At 42.6% G+C, this 22,832-nt stretch overlaps 1 protein-coding gene and 1 long non-coding RNA gene across 7 annotated transcripts in view; one reads left to right on the forward strand and one right to left on the reverse strand.

Moving 5' to 3' along the window:
* The first annotated feature begins 877 nt into the window (after positions 1–877).
* LOC116585061 lies at positions 878–5,591 on the forward strand. The gene is made up of 3 exons (XR_004283450.1): positions 878–1,247; positions 3,190–4,593; positions 4,850–5,591. It is a non-coding gene; the product is annotated as an uncharacterized LOC116585061 (long non-coding RNA).
* Positions 5,592–6,055: 464 nt separating this feature from the next.
* TEC (tec protein tyrosine kinase) overlaps positions 6,056–22,832 on the reverse strand; it is a 140,295-nt gene continuing 123,518 nt past the window's right edge. For 5 of the 6 annotated variants that reach the window (XM_032334243.1, XM_032334242.1, XM_032334240.1 and 2 more), the window contains 7 exons: positions 17,933–18,007; positions 16,997–17,168; positions 16,658–16,874; positions 11,851–11,915; positions 8,125–8,243; positions 7,884–8,041; positions 6,056–6,708 (listed from right to left, as the gene is read on the reverse strand). In XM_032334243.1, the coding sequence (XP_032190134.1) occupies positions 6,625–6,708; positions 7,884–8,041; positions 8,125–8,243; positions 11,851–11,915; positions 16,658–16,874; positions 16,997–17,168; positions 17,933–18,007 (890 nt within the window). In that variant the 3' untranslated portion in view covers positions 6,056–6,624. Of the gene's footprint in view, positions 6,709–7,883; positions 8,042–8,124; positions 8,244–11,352; positions 11,745–11,850; positions 11,916–16,657; positions 16,875–16,996; positions 17,169–17,932; positions 18,008–22,832 lie in introns of those variants that run through there. The other variant, XM_032334244.1, reaches the window with a different exon arrangement.

A 22,832-nucleotide genomic window follows, 5' to 3' on the forward strand; every position in this document is an offset into this window, starting at 1 on the left:
AGCTACTTCTAGGGGATCCTAACAGAACACAAGTTCCCAGCTCCTGGGACAGTCAACTGATACATTTGGGGGTACTTGGCCAGGCTGGGGCCTGAGGGGGCCCTGTGGGGAAGGAGTGAGGAGACTCTAGAAGCCTCAGAAGCTGGGTGGGATTCTGGGCAGCAGGGGTGATGGTGTCCAGGGCGTATAAAGGATGAGGGAAGGCAGAGCCTCTCTGAAGACCGCACATCTGATCCCATCCTGGCCAGGGCACCCCCGAAGGCACCAAATATTCCTGCATCTTGAAGCCATTGTTTGCTCTGTGTAAGAAGATTGATTTTTTTTCCCCCAGGAATGAGCTGATGTGAGGCAGACGGGGTGTCTTGCAGACAACTCTGTTCTGCCCCCAGGTCTCAGAGCAGAATTTTCTAGAAGACTGATGTCTGTGACCTCCGAATTCGTGACGAGTTCACAAATATCACACTCAAGACATGGAGCCAGCTCGTGATATGAAGTGCTCAGCCACAGGAACTGCTGACGGGGTTGGCGCTTGTGCCGGAAGCGGAGTCCACTGACCCTCAGTTGCAGGAAGTGCACAGATGACACTGGCCAGTGGGCTTCGCGGAGGAACAGCCGGGGGCATCTCAGCATGCTGGGAGACATGGAAACTCACAGACGTCGTCATCCCCGGTATCATTATTACGACAGACTTTAGGCAGTAACAGGCGGATCAAAGTTGTTTAAAAACAAAAGACAGATCTGCTAGTGTTCATGGTAACATGAGGAAATTCTCTATGTTTGGTCAAGGGGAACAACTCCAACAAGAGGCAAAATAATAGTAGAAGTGGCCATGTTTGATTTTGGTCCAATGGTTCTTCCTGCTTTGGCCGCCGAATTCATCATCTGTTGTTGGAAACAAATCGTTATTATCTCACCGTTTCTGTGGGTCGGGAGCCCAGGCATGGCTTCGGTGGGTGCTTAGAGTTAAAGGTGGAGAAATTCACGAAGTTCATGAAACTGGAGTCAAGTTGAGTCGATCCACTTCCACGTTTGCTTTCATGGCTGTCAGCAAGCCATGGTGCCAACATTCATTCCTCATGACGGGGATCCTCCTCAGGCCGCCTGAGAACGCTCACGGCCTGGCAGCCAATCACCCAAGACACAGCCCAGGAGCACGAAGTCAGAGGCACCATCCTTAGACAATCTCACCTCGGAGAAGACACTCTACCACTTTTATCACCTTCTACTCATGAGAAGTGAGTTACTAGGTCCGATTCAGACCCGAGGAGAGGGATTGCATAAGGGGGTGAATACTGGGAGGCGGACACCACTGGGGCCATCTTAGAGGTCGCTATGCAGCTTCCCTCTTTATCTTCATATTAATAACAATAGTAAAGGGGCATCTGGGTGGCTCAGTGGGTTAAGCCTCCGCCTTCGGCTCAAGTCATGATCCCAGGGTCCTCGAAAGGAACCCTACGTCAGGCTCTCTGCTCAGCAGAGAAGCTGCTTCCTCCTCTCTCTCTCTCTCTCTCTCTCTGCCTGCTTCTCTGCCTACTTGTGATTTCTGTCAAATAAATTTTTAAAAAATCTTAAAAAATAGTAAAGACAGAAATAGTAACTTAGTAGGGTTGGTGTAGAAATCAAATACAAGGAATGAGAGGGGTTTTCAAACGTAGGGGCCCTAGAAAGGCCATGTGATCAGGTGTGCGTACCTGACCCCCAGATCTATAGGGAGGGGAGTCTGGAAATCGACCATTTTTGTCAGTATCCCATCCATGCTTCAGGCGCACTAAGATTTAAGAATCATTCATATACATCATTTCCCCCCCCTTCTACTTCATAAGTTGGGAAGAAAAGAAAGGCAGAGAAATCAGGTGAAAATGAGGTAGGGGGGAAGGAAGAGGGGAGTTTCCCAAACTCCTCGTTCTCCCTGGGCTTGGTCCTCTAAATAACTCTACTGGGCTGGGTCTGTCCTCAGGACCACAGTTAGTGGGTAGGAACCTTGATCATACCCAGTGATGTTTCACAAATTAAGCTTCACGGGAGCAGCGCTCTAATACCTCGCTCAGGCTCTCCCCACCACGCAGTCCGACCAATATCTCACCTTCTCCATGCTCTCCTCTGCTACAGCAGCCTATCAGGCGAGACTTCTATGACAGCTCTTAAAACAACAAACATACTTGGCAAATGACTCTGGCTTGGCAAACACATACAGACACTTTTTGATGAGCAGGAATACACCTGGAGGCATCTCTTGGTTTTCTTTCATCAACGGTAAACACTTAAGTGTTTTACCCAGAAGCAAATAGAGCCATGTCTACAGGGGGGTTTACGGCAGAAATAAACAAGGGATAGTTACATGGAACAAATTACCAGAAGCTGGAAGAGATGGTGAATGTTCATCAAATCCATGCCCTTCCAGGCCAGCCAGAAGAACCCTCACAATAGCCCCGCTGAAAGGGAGTCTCTCATCTAATACCTTGGGCAAACTAATCCTGTCTCAACCCTCCTCTTATTTATTTTATATATATAACCAAATCTTTCCTGTTAAAATTTACAGTCTTTTCTCTGGTTCTAACCTCAGGAGAAATGAGGTACAGATGCTCACACAGCTTTTAATAAAAAGGTGATTAAGACGCCGCTCACCTTCGTTCTACCATCAGGGGGTGGTGGGAGACACAAAATGTTGCTTCTTAGCTCTTTCTGCTTGGCTCTGGTTAAATCTGTATTTCTGATAACGGGCAGCCCCATTTCGTCTATGAGGGGATCAAGACTGTAAGTTATATATTCAGGTCAGTACAACTGGAATAGCCTGGTTTATTTTTTACAGATTCTACCATCAAGCGTTGGGTCCTGGGAGGTGATGTGGCTTGAGCAGGTGACATTGACAGATTGCCACCAGTGTTTCCTTTTGCCACTGAAAAATCAGAAATGCAAAAAACTTTGTTAGCTCGTCTTTGATGGCTTTAATCTGATATGACTGGGCTTTGCTAAAGCTGGGTCCTCTAGTCATCCAGAATTAAATTCAAAGACAGTATTTTCCTTCCTTGCGTTCTAACGATATTTTGTGTATAAGGCCCTCATAGAGCTGAATTAATAAGCATTTTCAAAACTGTACATGGACCTTAACAGTGCTCCAGAGCAACTCCAAAATTAAGATCATGAAGGACGTGTCATTTTTAGCTAGTGTTTATGCTCTCTTGCTGGCAGGTGGACAGAGACAGGGTACCATTTTACAGAGATGGACCTGACACAAGAAGTGGCCAAAGGTTAATCACCAAGCAAATCCAGAAGCTGAAACTTGGGTCTCCCAGCCTTCAGCTAGGCACTCTTCACATTCTGTATGGCCCTACAGACACACACTTTTCAAACTGCATTTCCATGCACACACAGAATTAAGGACATTGTTTTGTTTCCCTTTGCCTTCTCCATGCTGAGCATTTGCCAACATTACATCACTACAATGGTGGTTTGAATAACACACAAAAGCCCATCACAACACCTGGGGAAACTCTCCTGAAAGTTGCACAAGCATCGTGCCATCCTCTGGCGATCAAGAGTTAAGTAACATGCCCAGAACCAGCCCTGGAGGGGAAGGACGAAGCCATCTTACTTACAGGTGGAAAGAATCATGGCTGTGACTCTGCAGGGAGCACACCAAACAGCCTTCAGTTCTTCAGCGACGCTCCAGTCACAAAAACACATCTTTTAACTGAAATCATAGCTCGCCCGAGGTGTTTCTCACGAGCAGAGTTAACCCCACCTATTTTCCTGTTCTAAAAACCTCAGAGAAGTGTGTGAATGACAACCCAATGGCCTATATAAGCAAGCTCCGTAATCTCCATCCAGATCTCTGAGGGCGGCTGCCCTTGGTTCCTCATTCCAAACTGTGTGGGTGACTCCAGCAAACGCCAGTTTCAAGAAGTCACAAAATTTTCATGCAAGAGACCTCAAAAATCATTTAATCAAACTGCCCTCTCTGGACAGAGAAGGAAACCGACCCACAGATAGGACGAGGGACACAGTGGTAGAAGCAGAATTCGATTCTAGGTATTGGAGTATAAAGTCTAGAATGTTCTGTCCTCCTACTCAGGACTGACACTTCAAGGACCATATTATGGAAACTTCATTTTTTTTTTCCTGTGGGGATAGAAAGCCAATTCAATAATATACCTCAAAGGTGACTGAGCCCTGGCTGAGAAATACAAATGCAACATAGATTTTTTTAAAAAATGTACCTAGGAGTTTCACGTCATCCCTTTGGAAAATATAATCAAAAATCAAAACTAAAGGGAACAATTCTAATGGGCACATAGCATGTGCACGTTGCCCTTCCTACTTCCTGCTTTATAGATTAAGATCTCTTGAAGCGTTCTGGGTGGATTCTTCTATTTTTACTTCACTTTTTGCCTTCCTTGTGCTTTTGTACAAAGCCTTCTGCTACATTTGGGTGAAAAATGTAAAGATTCTTTTGAAGGAGATGTTCCCAAATGTTGCCAGGGAGCAACCGTCTTGTTCTCCACATTAGAAGTGCGCGCAACGATGAGTACAAGAACTGTACTTGGTCCTCACGTTTCTTCAGCACCCCCAGCACTTGGAATACGGCTGCTCCAGGTGAAAAGGGAAGTATGGGACAGGACGGGGGTGTGGGAGGAGTCCAGGTGAAGAAGAAAGATCTAATCGACAGCACTCACCCTCAAGTATGACGAGTATGGCCAACTCCTTGAAGGAGCTACAGTTCGGTTAAAAGTGGGGGGTGCGTGTCAGATGGGAGTACGGTTAAACAGGAAGATGAGGAGGAAAGTGGCAAACAGACTGTGACGAGACTCAAGGTGGGTTTTTGTTTTGTTTTGTTCTTTTTCATTATAAGGAGGAGAAGGAAAGATAGAAGATAGCTTTCCGTGGATGGACAGACCAGAAGGAAAGAGATGGTTCTCCAGGGTCCTAGGGAGGCACCGCTCAGGGCAGCCAGCTGGACAGCTCTGCGTTCCCACGGCACCTGTGGCCCGGGGGACACCATGGTAGTGCCCAGAGCAGCTTCAACTCCTACAGTAAGGCCCTGTGTTGTATGTGCCTCAGCTTTCTACCCTCATATTATCAAAAACATAAAACTCCAAAAACAAAAAAAGGTGTGCGGCAATACATGGCCTGTCATATCGATAACAGAGACTGTTTCTTCTGGGCTCATGAGAAATGAAGTTTCCAGCTCAGCCTGGTGTCTTGGTCAGAGATCGTCAGAACGGTCAGAAACGCACTCAAATAAACTTGAACATAGGGTCTACCGTGAGGCTCTTCCAAACAATCTCACGGATCCAGGAACCCAAGTCCAACCAGATCTCCAGAACCCCATCTGGAGACAGCTCTACACACCAGGCTCTCCATTTGTCCTGGTCTCTGCCAGAATTTGCGCTTGCCCCTGGGTCTTGCTTGCAGTGGGGGCGGGCTCTGTTGTGAATGTCACCTCACCATTCTGCCCCAGAGCCCAGCACCCTCACTCACAGCATCTGTGTCTTGGGGCAGATTCTGAAGATGTAGAAAGTCATTAATGGCTTCTAGTTCAATCTTTTTTATTATTATTTATTTATTTGAGAGCAAGAGATAGAAAAGTATGAGTTGGGGGAGAAGCAGAGAAGGAGAGGTAGACACCCTGCTGGGCAGGAAGCATAATGTGGGACTCGATCCCAGCATCCTGGGATTATGACCTGAGCCGAAAGTGAATGCTTATAATCGACTGAGGCACCCAGGCGCCCTGCCCCAGTTCCATTTTTACCTAACACCAATTAGTGATGGATAACATGGGCAGGTTCACTCCACCCAAACATAGGCTTGGTTGGGGGTTGAAATTAGACAGGCACTCCCAAACATGCCTGCCTATGTGGCAGGAGGCATTAATGGTAGAAAGGTCCAGACTTTCTTTTCTTCAGTAAGGAATATTTGATCTCCAGGGGAAGAGAAACTGACAGCTGCAAGGCATAGTCCCTAGTCCTAAAAAGGTAAGTCCATACGTTACCGAATTAAAATTTTTAAATAAAAGACAACACGTTTCTTATAAATATATACCTTTATATATTATATATATTTACAATATATACAGCATACAAATATTTTTTAATGTAATACTAATGGCAGTCTTGAAAAACAGATGTTTTCAAAACAGAAGAGGGGTACTTATCCAAGATGGGTTTCTGATTCATCCAGAACCCACATTCTAGACAATGCCTCAGGCCCAGATTTCTGTAGAAGCCAAAGGAAAGAGAAAGGTTGCAGGAAAAAGGCTCTAATTCCCTTTCCCTTCCCAAATATCCTGACCTTCCACAGACATCAGCCAACATGGCCCCATATACACCCTTAAAATGGGAAAACCTTGGGGTCTGGGCATCGTATCTAGCACGTGGTGGACACTCAAATATTTGTGGGATGGAAAAAAGTGAGTGTTTTTAATCACCATCTCTCAGGCAACATTTCCATAACCTAAAAGATTCAGTCCCAGAGCTAGGACTGGTCTAGATGCAAATGCTTTAGGTTTTTCCACTTTGTAAGTAAAACTGTCTATATGTCCAAGTGCTAAATAAATTAGAAGTTAGCTGCAAAGTGCCATTTCTTCCTCATGCTGTGGAATCTGTAAGCCATGGGTCAAAACACCACTCATCTTCCAGAAGTTTCTTCATACTCGACTAGTTCATCTATTGTACGCAGCAAATCTTCAAAGGAAGGCCTTCCCTCTGGTTTCTATAATTGAAAATCAAAGAGAAGCTGTGGGTTCCAGAATCTAACCCCAAAATAATTTCTCACATTCAAACTCACATAACATAGCACACAAGTGCAAGGCACTCCTTGTTTTGGGACTTGAACACTTGGGTGTCTCCAAATGGGTCTACCCTCCCCTACATGTACTGTTGGTGGACACACCTTTCCACAACATTCCTTTTGTGTCTCCATTCAAGAATCTAACAGGGCTCTTTATTGCCTGCAAAATCAAGTCTTGCTAATTTGCAGTGCCCTCTATAACCTGCCCTCTCCCATCCTCTTGCTACTCTATCTCATTTCCCACAAAATCCTCACATGGGCTCTCTGCTCCATCAGACCAATCTCTACCCTCCTGTACACACACCACACTCATTACCACTGCCTTGCCTTTCTCACACTGTCCTCTCCTACCCCCAGCAACACTTCCTCCTCAGGCCTCTCCCACCCCAATCAGTGTTCCTTTGGAGACATTACAGCAAGGGACCAAGAGCATGGGCTCTGCTTCTCTGTAGCAACATGGCCTTGGGCAAGTGCCAACTTCAGGAGCCCTGGTCTCCTCATCCACAAAGTGGTTATAGTAAAAATCTCTGCACCTCTAAAGGTTGTTTTGATAAGTATATCTAAAGCACTTAGTACAGTGCCTATCACACAATATACGTGAGCTAATATTATTATCTTTCAAAAATTATTATGGTGTCTCATCTTTTCTACAAGGTGCCATTTCAATACACCAGGAAGGAAAACTTCCAAAGACTGTGAGTCAAGAGATCTGGGGGAAGTTGAGGTTTGGTGAAAGAAACCCCCTCTGGTGAAAGCATAATAATTCAACACTACAAGTAGTCCAGTGAGAGAAGAGCTGCTTCTCAGGACTCATTCCCCGCATCCCGGACTCAGGCAACCGTGACAGGACTTCCGCTTGGGAGAGGGACTGCAGCCTGAATTTATGATCCTAATTATTATCATTTTCCGCTTCTTCACTTTTTTCTTCCCATTATTTGGAACTGACTTGAGAGGGCTGGTGTTCTACCTAGTTTGAAATCGTGTAACACATGCACTAACTCCCTAGGCTGTAGAGACCACGCATGATTAATCCACCAAGCCCAGATCCCTAAGTGTTTTCAAGATTCAGAAGGAAAGCACAACATTTTTTTCTTTACCTCCTGCCAACATCTCAGCATCACCTCGTACACATGTTTGGATGCCAGCTTCGGCCTGTAGAGTCGGTGGCCCCGCGTAACCATGGTTACCACTTCGTAGTTGGTGTTTTTCTCGAAAGGCATTTTGCCTTCAGTGAATATTTCCCACATTAAAACACCTAGAAAAGGATAAAGGATCACCAAAGGATGCATCCACTTATGGTTCAGATTAGAGCTGGGGGAAAATGGACCGTGTTCTTACCAAATGACCAGACATCTGATTTGCTACTAAAGCGACTGTAGTTAAACACCTCAGGTGGACACCACTTCACTGGAAATTTTGCGCCGGAAGAACTTGTGTATTGATCGTCCAGAACATACCTAAAGGAAGACACACCACAGGTTTACACCTCTGGGTTACGATCTACATGTTCTTTACCTTCTTTCCCCCCCTCTTAGAATCAAAAACACAGTTGACTGAAGTCCAACGAGCATCCGGTTGAAGCTAAATGTTTGCCTCCGTGGCCACGCCTGGTGATTTCCATCTTCCTCTCAGCTTGAGAGGGATACATGGTAACATTCGTAGCTGCACTTCCGTTTTCTGTGTGTTTTTCTTTTTTATGAGGCAATAGAGGCAGGACACAATAAAAGAGTTGGCTAAGGTTTTTGTTGTTTTTTTTTTTTTTTTGGTAAGCAATTCTGTTCTTTAAACAAAATGTAACCCAAAGGCCCCACACGTAAAACATCTAAAGCAGAGCTGCTCTAAAGGAAGTGGTGCAGAGTGTTTGGAGGCACATGTGCTCTCGGCCCCCATGAGTACACGGGGTACAAGTTAAACCCACAGCAAGTGAAAAAAGCAAATTGCACAATGACAGAGGTAAATGGAGGAGTATGGATTTATATACCATGACATCCCTCTCTCACGCGCGCGCGCACACACCCACACTCAAAACGATACTCTGTAATTTTTGCTATGCACACACACTTACGTCCTTCTGGAAGGACACACACAGCCTGAGAACTTTGACTACCTCTGGGGAGGACCCTGGATCCGGGAGGTAGAGATGGAGACGGCAGCCCTTTCTGTAATGTGCTCCGTACGTATTTACAAGAGGAATGTGCTTACGTAGTATATGAACACATAAAGCTAATTTCTTTTTTTTTTTTTTAAGATTTTATTTATTTATTTGACAGACAGAGATCACAAGTAGGCAGAGAGGCAGGCAGAGAGAGAGAGGAGAAAGCAGGCTCCCCAAGGAGCAGAGAGCCCGATGTGGGGCTCGATCCCAAGATCCTGGAATCATGACCTGAGCCGAAGGCAGAGGCTTTAACCCACTGAGCCACACAGGCGCCCAAAGCTAATTTCTAAAAGCTGTGAGAACGCAGCCATATAATTGCACCAACTTCCCTGATGCATGGGAACAAGCCACTGTGAGTGGGATCAACGTGCCTGTCCATCAGGGGGTCTGAGTGTTCCAGAGGGGCTGAGGCAGAAGCACAGATTTTCTGAAAGCCAGATGTGTAAAAACCCAGCATGGGAAATGGGAGGACTGCCTGTCAGAGGAAAGTCTTCACAAAAAGCACATGAAGAGCACGGGGTAAGTTCTGCTCTGAAGGCAGCAGTCCTGCTCTCATGATAAGCTAAACCCAGCCTGTGTGACCTGGTGCTGAGGTGACCCGGGCTTGTCCCAGATTTCAGGCTTTTATACCCACTGTTTTTTCCCCCTGGGATATTTTATCCTCAGATCTCCACCTCGTTGGTTGCTTCGGGCTTTCAGGTCTCTATCCAAATATCCCAGTCTCCAAGATGTCTTCCAGAGCCCCGGACGTAGCGAGCATCACCCCGTCTGTGCCATCACTCAGAGCCTACCCACCTCCCCAGCCCCACATGACCTCTAGCTCAGGGGGGAGCACATTTTGTCTGTAAAGGACGAGATGATCAATAAGGACAAGATGATCTACTTTTCAGGCCATATACTCCGTCACCACTGTCCAAATCTGCCTTCATTGTGTGAAAGCGGCCATAGATAACACATCATGAGTGAGGCTGTGTCCCAGTATTTACAGACACAGACATTTGAATTTGATTTTTTTTAAGACTTTATTTACTTATTTGACAGAGAGAAAGAGACACCGAGAGAGGAGATCAGGAGGGGGAGAAGCAGGCTCCCTGCAGAGCAGGGAGCCCGATGTGGCCCCCGCTCGCGGGACTCTAGGGTCATGACCTGAGCCAAAGGCAGATGCTTAACGACTGAGCCACCCAGGCACCCCAAATTTCAGATATTTTTCATGTGTCCTAAAATTCTTTTACTTTTTGCCAACCATTTAAAAATTGGAAAACCAGGGGCACCTGGGTGGCTTTGTCAGTTAAGCGACACCCTTTGGCTCAGGTCATGATTCTAGGGTTATGGGATCAAGCTCCACTTTGGGCTCCCTGCTCAGAGGGGAGTCGGCTTCTCCCTCTCCTCCCTCCTTGAGCTTTCTCTTGCTATCTCGGTTGCCCTGTCTCTCTCTCTCTCTCAAAAAAATCAAATCTTAAAGAAAAAAAAAATTGGAAAACCATTGTTGGCTCACAAGCTGAACAAAAAAAGTATTGTGGGCCTGAGGCTTTGGTACACTGACTGCCGCTCGGTCACATCACTTTGTTTTTCTCTTTGTGATGCTCTCAGGTCTTTCTCTCTCTCTTCCTGAATATGAGCTGTGTACGGCGGGGGCTCATATGCCTTATTCCTGCTGTCATTCAACCTAACACCCTGGTACATAGTAGGCACCTCATTTTTTTTTTTAAGATTTTATTTATTTATTTGACAGACAGAGATCACCAGTAGGCAGAAAGGCAGGCAGAGAGAGAGAAGGGGAAGCAGGCTCCCCGCTGAGCAAACAGCCCGAGTCAGGGCTCGATCCCAGGACCTGAGATCATGACCTGAGCCGAAGGCCGAAGCTTAACCGACTGAGCCACCCAGACACCCCAGCACCTCATATTTTTAAGGATGGACATACGGATGAGTGAATGGACGCAGAGGAGGGAAAGGACAAACAATACTTTTTAAAGGTCTTATCTAACACTCTATTAAAATTACAAAAATTAAGAGAATAAAACCACAACAGACTGGGTATTCTAAGAACTTTACCCCTAAACGTATTTCTGTGAAAACAAAAGACTCCAGAAATCTAACCCAGGCCAGGGAGAAATGAAAGTAGAATCTTTAACAGGCTATACTCCCACCTAGTGGACAGTATAACTAACATCACGATGTATACTCGGTTTTTTAATGAATTTATTTATTTCAGAACCGCTAACAAGATTTCCTTTATACTTCATCACTGAAGATTACTCCCATGCTTATTGATTCTTTTTTTTCTAAGATTTTTAAGATTTTATTTATTTATTTGACAGAGAGAGACACAGCAAGAGAGTGAACACAGGAGTAGGAGAGGGAGAAGCAGGCTTCTGCTGAGCAGAGACCCCATGTGGGGCTTGATCCCAGGACCCTGAGGTCATGACCTGAGCTGAAGGCAGATGCTTAATGACTGAGCCACCCAGGCACCACCCCCCGCCCCCATGTTTATTGATTCTACAAGCTGATGTGACTATCATCTGATGCCTCATAATAAAGCATAAAGCAGTCATAATTTCCCAACAATTTGTCACCTAGGAAAAAGCTCACAATAACAGTAAAACAGATCGGTTCAGCAAGGAATCTTTTCCAAATATAATCTAATTTATTTTACTGCCTTCCATCAAAAACACACTAAAAAGCAGAAAAATCAATTAGCCTTCCTATGAAAATGATGGATACTACAAATATTTTGCTAATATCACAAAAAATGTGGTTTAAAAACAGCTCTTCAATAAGCTTCAGAAAAAGAAGTTGACACAAACTGCAAAAAAAACCCCCCAAAAAATCAGGCTTTCTAAGTACCTTCAGAGGTACATATTAATTAAACCTGAAATTTATAGAAAATATTTACAAAGACTCAGCCTTACCTGGCCATTCCAAAATCTGATACTTTTACAATTCCGGCCTCATTAACTAGGCAATTTCTGGCAGCCTGGAAAACAACATTTCAATGGTGTATTAGTTACAAAGTTTTATAAAGTAGAAAAATATAAATTCTGCTTACGTTAAATTTAATATAACCCAGTCAACATTTACAGAAGGTGGGAATGTCTTTTTATAAATTCAGTTTATTCCTGTGGAAATGTCTCCAACATATATTTGAAAAAATGAGTAGAAAGAGAGGTCAGAAAGTCATATGTGCAATTAAGGCACGATTATATAACTGCCAACTGTCATCCCTAAACGAAGACTAAGAAGGTCAAACTACTTTCTTCCCCTCCCATTTCTATTCTTATTAAACTGTCAGATTTTCTTATTGATAATGACAACATCTCTTGAAGTCCTTAATCCAGGTTCTCATTAGGTGAATTTAATAACACACGATAATCAAAATGATAGGTAACCGATGTTTCACCCAACAGCTTTGCTCAGTAATTGGTCATCCCAATCTCAGCCAAAAAAACAAAACAAAGCAGAACAAAACAGCCATGTGTAACATAGTTCACCTTGTCTTTTATAATGTTTCCAGTATATTGTGATATGTCATATGGAATTGGTCAAATATAATTCTGAATTATTTAAATTATATTTTCTTGCCTATTCTTTAAGAGCACAAAATTCAAGAAAACAGTTTGGGAAAAAGACATAGTATTTCTCAGGAGGAAAACATGGTAATATTTTTAATGCCACAATGTATGGGCTAAGATGCATTTTTTTCCTGACATTTCTAGCATTCTATTCTCTGCATGTGGCAATTCCACTTATATGAGATTATTCCTGCTGAATGCATTTTAAGAGTCTCTTCTTTTTTTTTTTTTAAGATTTTATTTATTTATCTGACAGAGAGAAATCACAAGTAGATGGAGAGGCAGGCAGAGAGAGAGAGAGGGAAGCAGGCTCCCCGCTGAGCAGAGAGCCCGATGCGGGACTAGATCCCAGGACCCTGAGATCATGACCTGAGCCGAAGGCAGCGGCTTAACCCACTGAGCCACCCAGGCGCCCAAGAGTCTCTTCTGAAGTTCCCCAATTTGCCCCCATCTTGCTATAGGGATACCTCATTATTACTTCACGTCATGGTCAACAGCATTCTTTGCCCAAAAGATAGGAGCGTCAGAATCTTTCCTTCAGGGGTGACACAAACCTACCACGATAATGTCAATATCATAAGCCTAAAATTATCAGAATTGCTTTCACCCAGATATGGTCTGTTTGGACAGATGTAGTCTGCCACACTCATGTAGGCATTCGATTTTCATCAGTTTTGAAAGTTCAGAAAAAGAGGAAGATGCTTAGTTCACAACTTTCAAAATGACAGAGATGTTCTTTACCATCACTGAGCATAATAACAATAATGAATGTTATCTATATCACATGTACCATACAGAGTCCTTTGCCCCAGTCATGTAATGCAATCTTTAAAACAGTCTTGCAAAGGAAAAGCCTGGCGCCAGATGGCTTCACTGGTGAATTTTTGGATATGACACCAAAAGCACAAGCAACAAAACCAAAAATAGAGGGCGCCTGGGTGGTTCAGTGGGTTAAGCCGCTGCCTTCAGCTCAGGTCATGATCTCAGGGTCCTGGGATTGAGTCCCGCATCCGGCTCTCTGCTCAGCAGGGAGCCTGCTTCCTCCTCTCTCTCTCTGCCTGCCTCTCTGCCTGCTTGTGATCTCTGTCAGATAAATAAATAAATAAAATCTTTAAAAAAAAATAGATAATTAGTCAACATTAGAATAAAAACCTTTGCACAGCAAAGGAAACAATCAACAAAATAAAAAGGGTAACTACAGAATAGGAAAAATGATTTGTAAAACCACACATCTGATAAAGAGCTAATATATAAAATACATAAAGAACTCTCACAACTCAATACCAAAAAAGCAAATAATCCAATTTTTAAAAGAAGCAAAGAACCTGAATATGCAATTAAAAAAAACAACAACAACCCACAAATGGCCAACAGGTCCATGAAAAGGTGTTCAACATCATTATCATTAGGTAAATGCAAATCAAAACCACAATGAGATGTCACCTCACACCTGTCAGGATGGCTATTACCAAAAACACAAGAGAGGACAAAAGTTGTCAAGAAAGAAAAAGTGGAGAAAGGGGAACCCTTGTATACTATTTGTGGGATGTAAATGCTACAGCCATTATGGAAAACAGGCCAGAGTTTACTCAAAAAACTAAAAGTAAAATTGCCATATGATCCAGCAATTCCACTTCCAACTATATAGAAAAAGAAATGGGGGCGCCTGAATGGCTCAGTGGGTTAAGCCACTGCCTTCGGCTCAGGTCATGATCTTGGGCTCCTGGGATCAGGTCCCGAATCAGGCTCTCTGCTCAGCAGGGAGCCTGCTTCCTCTTCTCTCACTGCCTGCCTCTCTGCCTACTTGTGATCTCTGTCTGTCAAATAAATAAATAAAATATTTTTAAAAAATAAAAGAAAAAAGAAAAAGAAATGAAATCAGTACCTCAAAGAGATATCTGAACTTCCATATTCATAGGAACATTACCAACAATAGCCAAGCTACAAAATAATTAACTATCCATCAACGATGAGCGCATGAAGATGACGTCGTATATCTATACAGTGCCATATTATTCAGCCATAAAAAAAAATCTTGTCCTTGTGACAACACGGATGAACCTGGAGGGCATTATGCTAAACGAAAGAAACCCGATGGAAAGACAAATACTCTACGATATCCTTTGTATATGGAATCTTTACAAATTTTTTTTAAAGATTTTATTTATTTATTTGACAGACAGAGATCACAAGTAGGCAGAGAAGGAGGCAGAGAGAGAGGAGGAAGCAAGCTCCCTGCTGAGCAGAGAGCCTGATGCAGGGCTCGATCCCAGGACCCTGAGATCGAGCCCGATGCAGGGCTCGATCCCAGGACCCTGAGATCATGACCTGCACTGAAGGCAGAGGCTTTAACTCACTGAGCCACCCAGGTGCCCTGTATATGGAATCTTTAAAAAAAAAAAATGTCGAACTCAGTATGTTCTGAAGATCTGAAGGATAGCATGATAACTATCATTAATAATACTTCTTTGCTTCCTTACAGTTTACTAAGGGAGCACACCTTAAGCATTCTCCCCGCATGTGAGGTATGGATATAATTAACTTGACTTTGATAATCATTTCATACTGTATACATATCTCAAGTCATGATGTTCTTTACTTTCAATACATGCAATTTTGTCAATTATGGCTCAGTAAAGCTGGGGGGTGGGGAACAGTCTTGTGAGTAAACCAATATTATAACCCACCCACAATTTATAGATGTAGAAAAAGAACCCAAGAGAGATTAGATAACTACCCTAAAACACAACTGAAAGTCAATCAGCTCTTTATTATGCCCCAAGTCTGAAGATCGCAGCACACAGTAGCTACAGTGTGGACTCTAGGGCCAAATTCCCTGGGTTCAAATCCTGACTCCACAGTAGACTTGACTACTGGTCAGTAATTTTATCCTATTATATATATATCTCAGTTTCCTCATCTGTAAAGTGAGAATAATAACTATACCTACTTCTTAGGGTTATTATAATGACTCTATGAGTTGATATATGTTAAGTTCCTATAAAAGCAATGCCTGCTTAAAGTGATTATTTGATTTTTTTTTTAATGCTTTGCTGCTATTCCAGAAGACATGAATCCATGCTTTATGACAAGAAAGTTAAAATTAAAACATGGAAAAAAGTCCCAGGTAGAGAATCAGAAGTTTTTTGGTGAAAGAATCATCTTCAAGGTTTAACAGAAACTGAGAGTTCTGTCTTCAGGCTGAAAATAGACATGTTTGAGAAAAACAAGCAGAGAAGAAAAAGAAAAGAAAAAAATGGGGGAGACAGGGAGACAGAGTAGGGGAGGGGAAAAATTAAGAAGTGTCTCCATCACAATATTTTAGAACCAATAATAGACTCCCTTTTCTAGTATTTTCAGGCATTAATGTGGGCCTCCACGGTTTCCCAGTGACTTCAGAAATCGGGGAAATAAACCAAGAATTTCTGTTCTAACTTCTGCTTACATCACGTGAGGTGGAAAAGAGTGTAGGATTTAGTGAAAGGAGGAGTCAACCCTTAACTTCCCCATTTATCACCTGACCAGTCAGTCATTTCCCTTCTCTAAAGCTAATTTTCTTCTCTATCAGACAACAATGGTCAGAAAGACTGTTGTGGGGGCGCCTGGATGGCTCAGTGGGTTAAAGCCTCTGCCTTCCGCTCCAGGTCATGATCCCAGGGTCTTGGGATCGAGCCCCGCGTCGGGCTCTCTGCTCAGCAGGGAGCCTGCTTCCTCCTCTCTCTCTCTCTCTCTCTCTCTGTCTCTCTGCCTGCCTCTCTGCCTACTTGTGATCTCTGTCTGTCAAATAAATAAAAAATCTTAAAAAAAATTAAAAAAAAAAAAGAAAGAAAGACTGTTGTGACTAGCTCTCACATGAGATTCTTATGGAGATCAAATAGTTAATATATAGTAAGCTGCTTAGAAACAATGACCTAGGTAGTTACGTATTATTAATGCAATTGCCTATGTAATTATGCATTACATGTATCAGATGTGATCAAGAGTTTTCTGTTCAATTACGAGGCAAGTTAAATTTACCAAGTTTGAAGATAACGGTGAAACACCGTTGAGAACAGAAATCAGATATTAATTCATCATCGTTCATTTGCTGCCCCAATGTTACAAAGGAATTCGGCCAGTGAATGGGAATGCGGGCGGTCGGGATTACCAGATCTCTGTGGATGAAGCTGTTTCTCTCCAGGTAGTCCATGCCTTCACACACATCTTGACACATGCTCAGCAGCACATCTCGACTAAAATGACCTTGTCTCTGTCGGAGGAAATTCAGAAGACAGCCCCTCTCCATAAACTCGGTAACAATGTAAATCGGTTTCTGCTGGGTGCATACACCGTACAGCTGTACTAGCTTCGGGTGTGTCAGCTTCCTGGAGGGAGAAGTCATGCATACACGTAGTTACCATAGGAAAAGAAGCCTGCGGGGCTATTGGCTGGTGGGAGGCTACTTTTTAATGCAAAAAGAGGAACCAGAAAGAACAGGGTAACTTACATCATCACTTTAGCTTCTTCTATAAAGTCTTCCTCGCACATGGCACCTTCCCTAATGGCTTTGATTGCCACCTTGTACTGAGCCCTCCACTTGCCCAGCCTCACCACTCCAAACAGTCCGCTCCCCAGTTCCCTCATAAAGGTCAGCTCTGAGGGATTGATCTCCCATTTTTCTGTGAGACAGAGGGGGGAAGCGGTAACATTTAATAAGGAGAACGCAGTATCAATCAGTGGGAAACAGAGAAGCAACAACTAGGGTCAATGTCAAAGTCACAGGATAATATGGTTAAACATAGAACAGACTTGCCACCTACACCCAAACTGCAAACGGTGACTTTCCATCCCCTGGGGAGGATGGACTCCCTCCCTACTAAGCCATCCGAATATAACCAAAGTGAACAAGAGAAGGCAAGAAGATGCTAAATAATGGGCTAATAATAATAGAGCTTAAAGATACTCAGAAAAAAACAAAATCCTAATACTTTCTCCTTTACTGTTCTTCCCCCTGGTTTGTTGTTGCCCCTGCCCCACTTCAATTATATCAGGTTGGAAAGAATTTAATCTTCTGTTTAAAAGGCTTTGGCTAGAAGCAACCAAGACAGTCAGGTTGGAGGTCTTCTTTATTTCCTCCATCCTTACTTTACTGTAAGTAACCAATCAAGCTGCTGAGAGCCAGAAAAGGATTTGATTTATTGTAGAAATAACATGGTAATGTTTATTTTTCACTAAGAGAAAGTTTTCTGCCGAATTATAAATAAGGATGAAAGCAGAAAATCTAGGGTTTCCATAGCTACAAGTACAATCATCTAAAAACCCATACTATACAATGATAAAAACAGTTCTACTGTGTGGAATTCTAAACATCTCAATTGGTCTTGCGGTAACGGATGTTTTTTTCTAAGGGAAATTAGTCAGGGCAACTACAAAAATGAGTTACCATAGCTGAAGCCTGCAGTGGTTGGAGCAGTTTTCCCCTTCGTACTGACTGGGTACCGCAGTCTTGTGACAAGTCCTGCAAGTTAGAGAAAGCATTGGAATTGAACTTATTCTTTTTTTTTTTTTTTAATTAAACTCATTCTTTTCTTAAGATTTTTTTTTTTTTAATTTATTTGACAGACAGAGATCACAAGTGGGCAGAGAGGCAGGCAGAGCGGGGGTGGGGGAGGCAGGCTCCCCACCGAAGCAGAGAGCCTGATGCGGGGCTCGATCTGAGAACCCTGGGATCATGACCTGAGCCGAAGGCAGAGGCTAAATCCACTGAGCCACCCAGAATCCCCGAAATTGAACTCATTCTTAATCATTCTGCATGTAAAAGCGCTAAACTTAGACACTCATGTATAAAGGGCATTCATTCGTCCACTTAGCGCTCATCCTGTGTGTACACACAAAACTCTGCTCTATGCTAACAAAATATAAAAAGAAAGGAAAGCAGGCAGGAAGAAGATGATCCTGTTCTTTGAATTGACAATTTCATATTTTTATGAGACATAAAAAACTTTTTTACATATATATGTTTTTATTCACTCAACAAACATTGTCTTTTCAATACCGCAGTGTTTACCAAGCACTCAGCTAGCTAGCGTAGTCTCAAACATTTTTTAAAATGTTAAAAGGTGGGGTGCCTGATGGCTCAGTTGGTTGAGTGTCTGCCTTTGGCTATGTCATGATCCTGCTGTCCTGGGATCGAGCACCACACTGGATCCCTGCTCAGTAGGGAATCTGCTTCTCTCTCTCTCTCCCTCTGCCCCCCCCAAAATAAATAAATACAATCTTTAAAAAGGCAAAACATAAGTAAAATGTTGAAAAGTTTCTAACAGCTATTATCAATTATTATTTCATGTTCTTTTCAAATATGATCTGAACTATGAAAGGGAATTATGGTAATCTATTAAAATTAAAGTGATTCACCTTGAATAACTCAATACTAGTAATCTTAGCATAAATATGGGGCTCCAAACTATCAACAGCGGGACCCAATAGCTAAAGCAACGCTGAAAAAGAAAAGCAAAGCTGGAGGCATCATGATGCCAGACTTCAAGCTCTATTACGAAGCTGTAATCATTGAGACAGCATGGTACTGGCACAAAAACAGACACACAGATCAATGGAACAGAATAGAAAACCCAAAAGTGGACCCTCAACTATATGGCCAACTTATCTTCGACAAAGCAGGAAGGAATGTCCAAAGGAAAAAAGTTTCTTCAACAAGTGGTGTTGAGAAAACAGGACAACAACATACAGAGGAATGAAACTGGACCACTCTTTATACTATACACAAAAATAAATTCAAAGTGGATGAAAGACCTAAACATGAGATGGGAAACCATCAAAATCCCAGAGGAAGCACAGGGAGCAAACAACCTCTTTGACCTCAGCCATAGCAACTTCTTACTAGACAAAAATCCAGAGGCAAGGCAAACAAAAGTAAAAAAGAACTATTGGGACCTCATCAACATAAAAATCTTCTTTTTTTTTTTTTTGAAGATTTTTGTTTATTTATTTGACAGAGAGACAGAGAGCACAAGTAGGCGTAGCCATAGGCAGAGGAAGAGGGAGAAGTAAGCTCTTCGATGAGCAAAGAGACCAATGCAGGGCTAGATCCCAGGACCATGGGATCATGCCCTGATCCAAAAACAGATGCTTAACCGACTGACCCATCCAGGTGCCCAAGATAAAATCTTCTGTACAGCAAAGGAAACAATCAACAAAACTAAAAGGTACAGAATGGGAGAAGATATTTGCAAATGTTGTATCAGATAAAAGGCTAGTATCCAACGTCTATAAAGAACTTATCCAACTCAACACCCAAAAAACAAATTAATCCAGTTAATTTAATGTTAATCTAGTTAGTTTAATGTTAAGAAATGGCAGAAGCCATAAATAGACATTTTTCCAAAGAAGTCATCCAGATGGCCAACAGACACATGAAAAAATACTCAACATCACTCAGCATCAGGGAAATACAAATCATAACCATAATGAGATACCACCTCACACCAGTCAGAACTTAGCACCAGTCTAAAATTAACAACACAGGAAACAACAGGTGTTGGTGAGGATTCGGAGAAAGGAACGCCCTCATACACTGTTGGTGGGAATGCAAACTGGTGCAGCCACTCTGGAAAACAGTATGTGGGTCCTCAAAGGGTTCTGCCTTATAATCTAGCCATTGTACTAGTAGATATTTACACAAAGGATTCAAAAATACTGATTCAGAGGGGTTCGTGAACCCCAATGTTTATAGCAGCATTATCAACAGTAGCCAAACTAGGGAAAGATCCCAAATGCCCTTCAACAGATGAATGGATAAAGAAGATGTGGTATATAAACAATGAAATATTACTCAGTCATCAAAAAGAACGAAATCTTGCCATTTGCAACAACGTGGATGGAGCTAGAGTATTGTGCTAAGCAAAGTAAGTCAGAGAAAGACAACTACCATATGATTTCACTCATCTGTGGAATTTAAGAAACAAAACAGATGAACATATGGGAGGGAGGAAAAAGGAGGGAGGGAAACAACCATAAGAGACTCTTGGGGCACCTGAGGGGCTCAGTTGGTTGAGTATCTCCCTTCAGCTAGGGTCATAATCCTGGAGTCCCAGGATCTAGCCCCGCATCAGGCCCCCTGCCAGTGGGGAGTCTGCTTCTTCCTCTCCCTCTGCTCCTCCCCCACTCCATGCACTCTCTCTCTCTCTCTCAGATAAACATACAAAACCTTAAAAAAAAAAAAAAAAGAGATTCTTCACTATAGAGAGCAAACTGAGGGTTGATGGAGGGAGGTGGGGGATGGGCTACATGGGTGATGGGTATTAAGGAGGGCAGTTAGGATGAACGCTGGGTGTTGTATGTAAGTGATGAACCACTTAATTCTACTCCTGAAACCAATTATTATGCCATATGTTAACTAACTAGAATTAAATAAAAATTTGGGGAAAAAATGGAATAAAATGCCAACAACTGGGAATACTAACCACTTTGGAAATCGGTGAAGTAGGTTAGACACTTTAATGTAAGTTGCTTACAGCACTAAATACGAAGGAAGGCAGATGTCTCTCCTGTGAGCCCCCACAACACTCCTTGTTTCTTCCGTTACAGCATACCTCACGGTAACTCTAAATGGTTACATACTTCTCTGTCTCCCCCACCAGACGGTAAGAGCTGAGAGAGCCAGGATCAAAAACTCTCTAGTCCACCATAGTTTCCCTAGAGCCAGACACAGTTCCTGCCATGTAATAGGCACCCAAATGTGTCTGCTCAATGAGTGAACTTAGATAATGGTGAAGAATAAAAATTATACAAGAACACACAAACACAAGAAAGCAAGCAAGCAAGCAAGCAAGCAAGCAAGAAAGAAAGAAATCAAGAAAGAAAGAAAGAAATCAAGAAAGAAAGAAAGAAATCAAGAAAGAAAGGAAGGAAATGTGAATACTAAAATATAACAATAAGAGATAAGAAAAAGATCTTTGGGGTATAAATTGATATGAAAGTGGCTCCTCACATGTTAAACATAGAGTTAACATAGAACCCAGAAAATTCACTCCCAGGGAAGTCACCCAGAGAAGTGAAGAAGATATTTTCATGTAAAAACTTATAGACAAATTTTCACAGCGGTATTATTCTTAACAGCCAAAATGTGTAAACAAGCCAGATGTCCACCAACTGATGAATGATGATGAAATGGATTAAAAAAAAAAAAACCACACAGTTGATTATTTGTCAAGAAAAAGAATGGAGCACTTATACAGGCTACAACATGGACAAATGTCAGAAACATTATGTTAAGTCACACAAGCCAGTCACAACAGACCACATACTGTATGATTCCATTTATCCTGAATGTCTAGAACAGGCACATCTGTAGAGACAGCAAATAGATTACTGGTTGCCAGGGGCTGCATTGATAAAAGGGGGCCGGGGGGTGACCAGTGATGCATTCAAGATTTCTTATGGGGATGATAAAAATGTTCTTAGACAGAGTGGAGAAGGGAGATGAGGGAAATTGGAAGGGGAGGTGAACCATGAGAGACCGTGGACTCTGAAAAACAATCTGAGGGTTTTGAAGGGGCGGGGGGTGGGAGGTTGGGGTAACCAGGTGGTGGGTATTAGAGAGGGCACAGATTGCATGGAGCACTGAGTGTGGTGCATAAACAATGAATTCTATTACGCTGAAAAGAAATTAATAAAAATAAATAAATAAGTTAAAAAAATGTTCTTAGATTACGGTAATACTTGGCACCACTCTAAATATACTAATGACCACTGAATTGTACACTTTAAATGGGTGATTTTTATGATATTTAAATTATACCCTAATAACAGTTTCTATCATTATCTGAGAGCATGGGCATGAATGTGGTTTCTGTTTTTTGGTGTTTGGTTTGTTCCCACTCCGATAGTAAGTATAGCAGAGATTCAGGAAGATGGAAAACTTGCCCAGGACATGATCAGTCTTTGGAAGCCAATAGTACAGCCCTAAACCCTGGGCTTGTCTCTCAGCTTCCATGACAACTCTGACATAGACACATCTAGGGTTTTAGCTTCATACAGTTAAAGAAAGGAAATTATTCAATGAAACCTCGAAAGATGGTAAGACAGATTTTACTTACGACCACTGTGATTGGCACAGGGACCACTGCAATCGGATTTTAGAGTTCAAGAGAGATTGGGCTCAACTCCAAATATAGCGTGGACCAATGGGGATTGACAGCCACGGAGTAGTGTTGGGGTCAGTGGACGGAAAGTGACTAAGAAAATGTTGGGGAGCCCTTAGGGCTAATAATACATTATATGTTAGTAAGAAAATTTAAAAATTTAATAAAAAATAAAAATAAATA

This window comes from Mustela erminea, chromosome 2, assembly GCF_009829155.1.
Source record: "Mustela erminea isolate mMusErm1 chromosome 2, mMusErm1.Pri, whole genome shotgun sequence".
Lineage (NCBI taxonomy): Eukaryota > Metazoa > Chordata > Mammalia > Carnivora > Mustelidae > Mustela > Mustela erminea.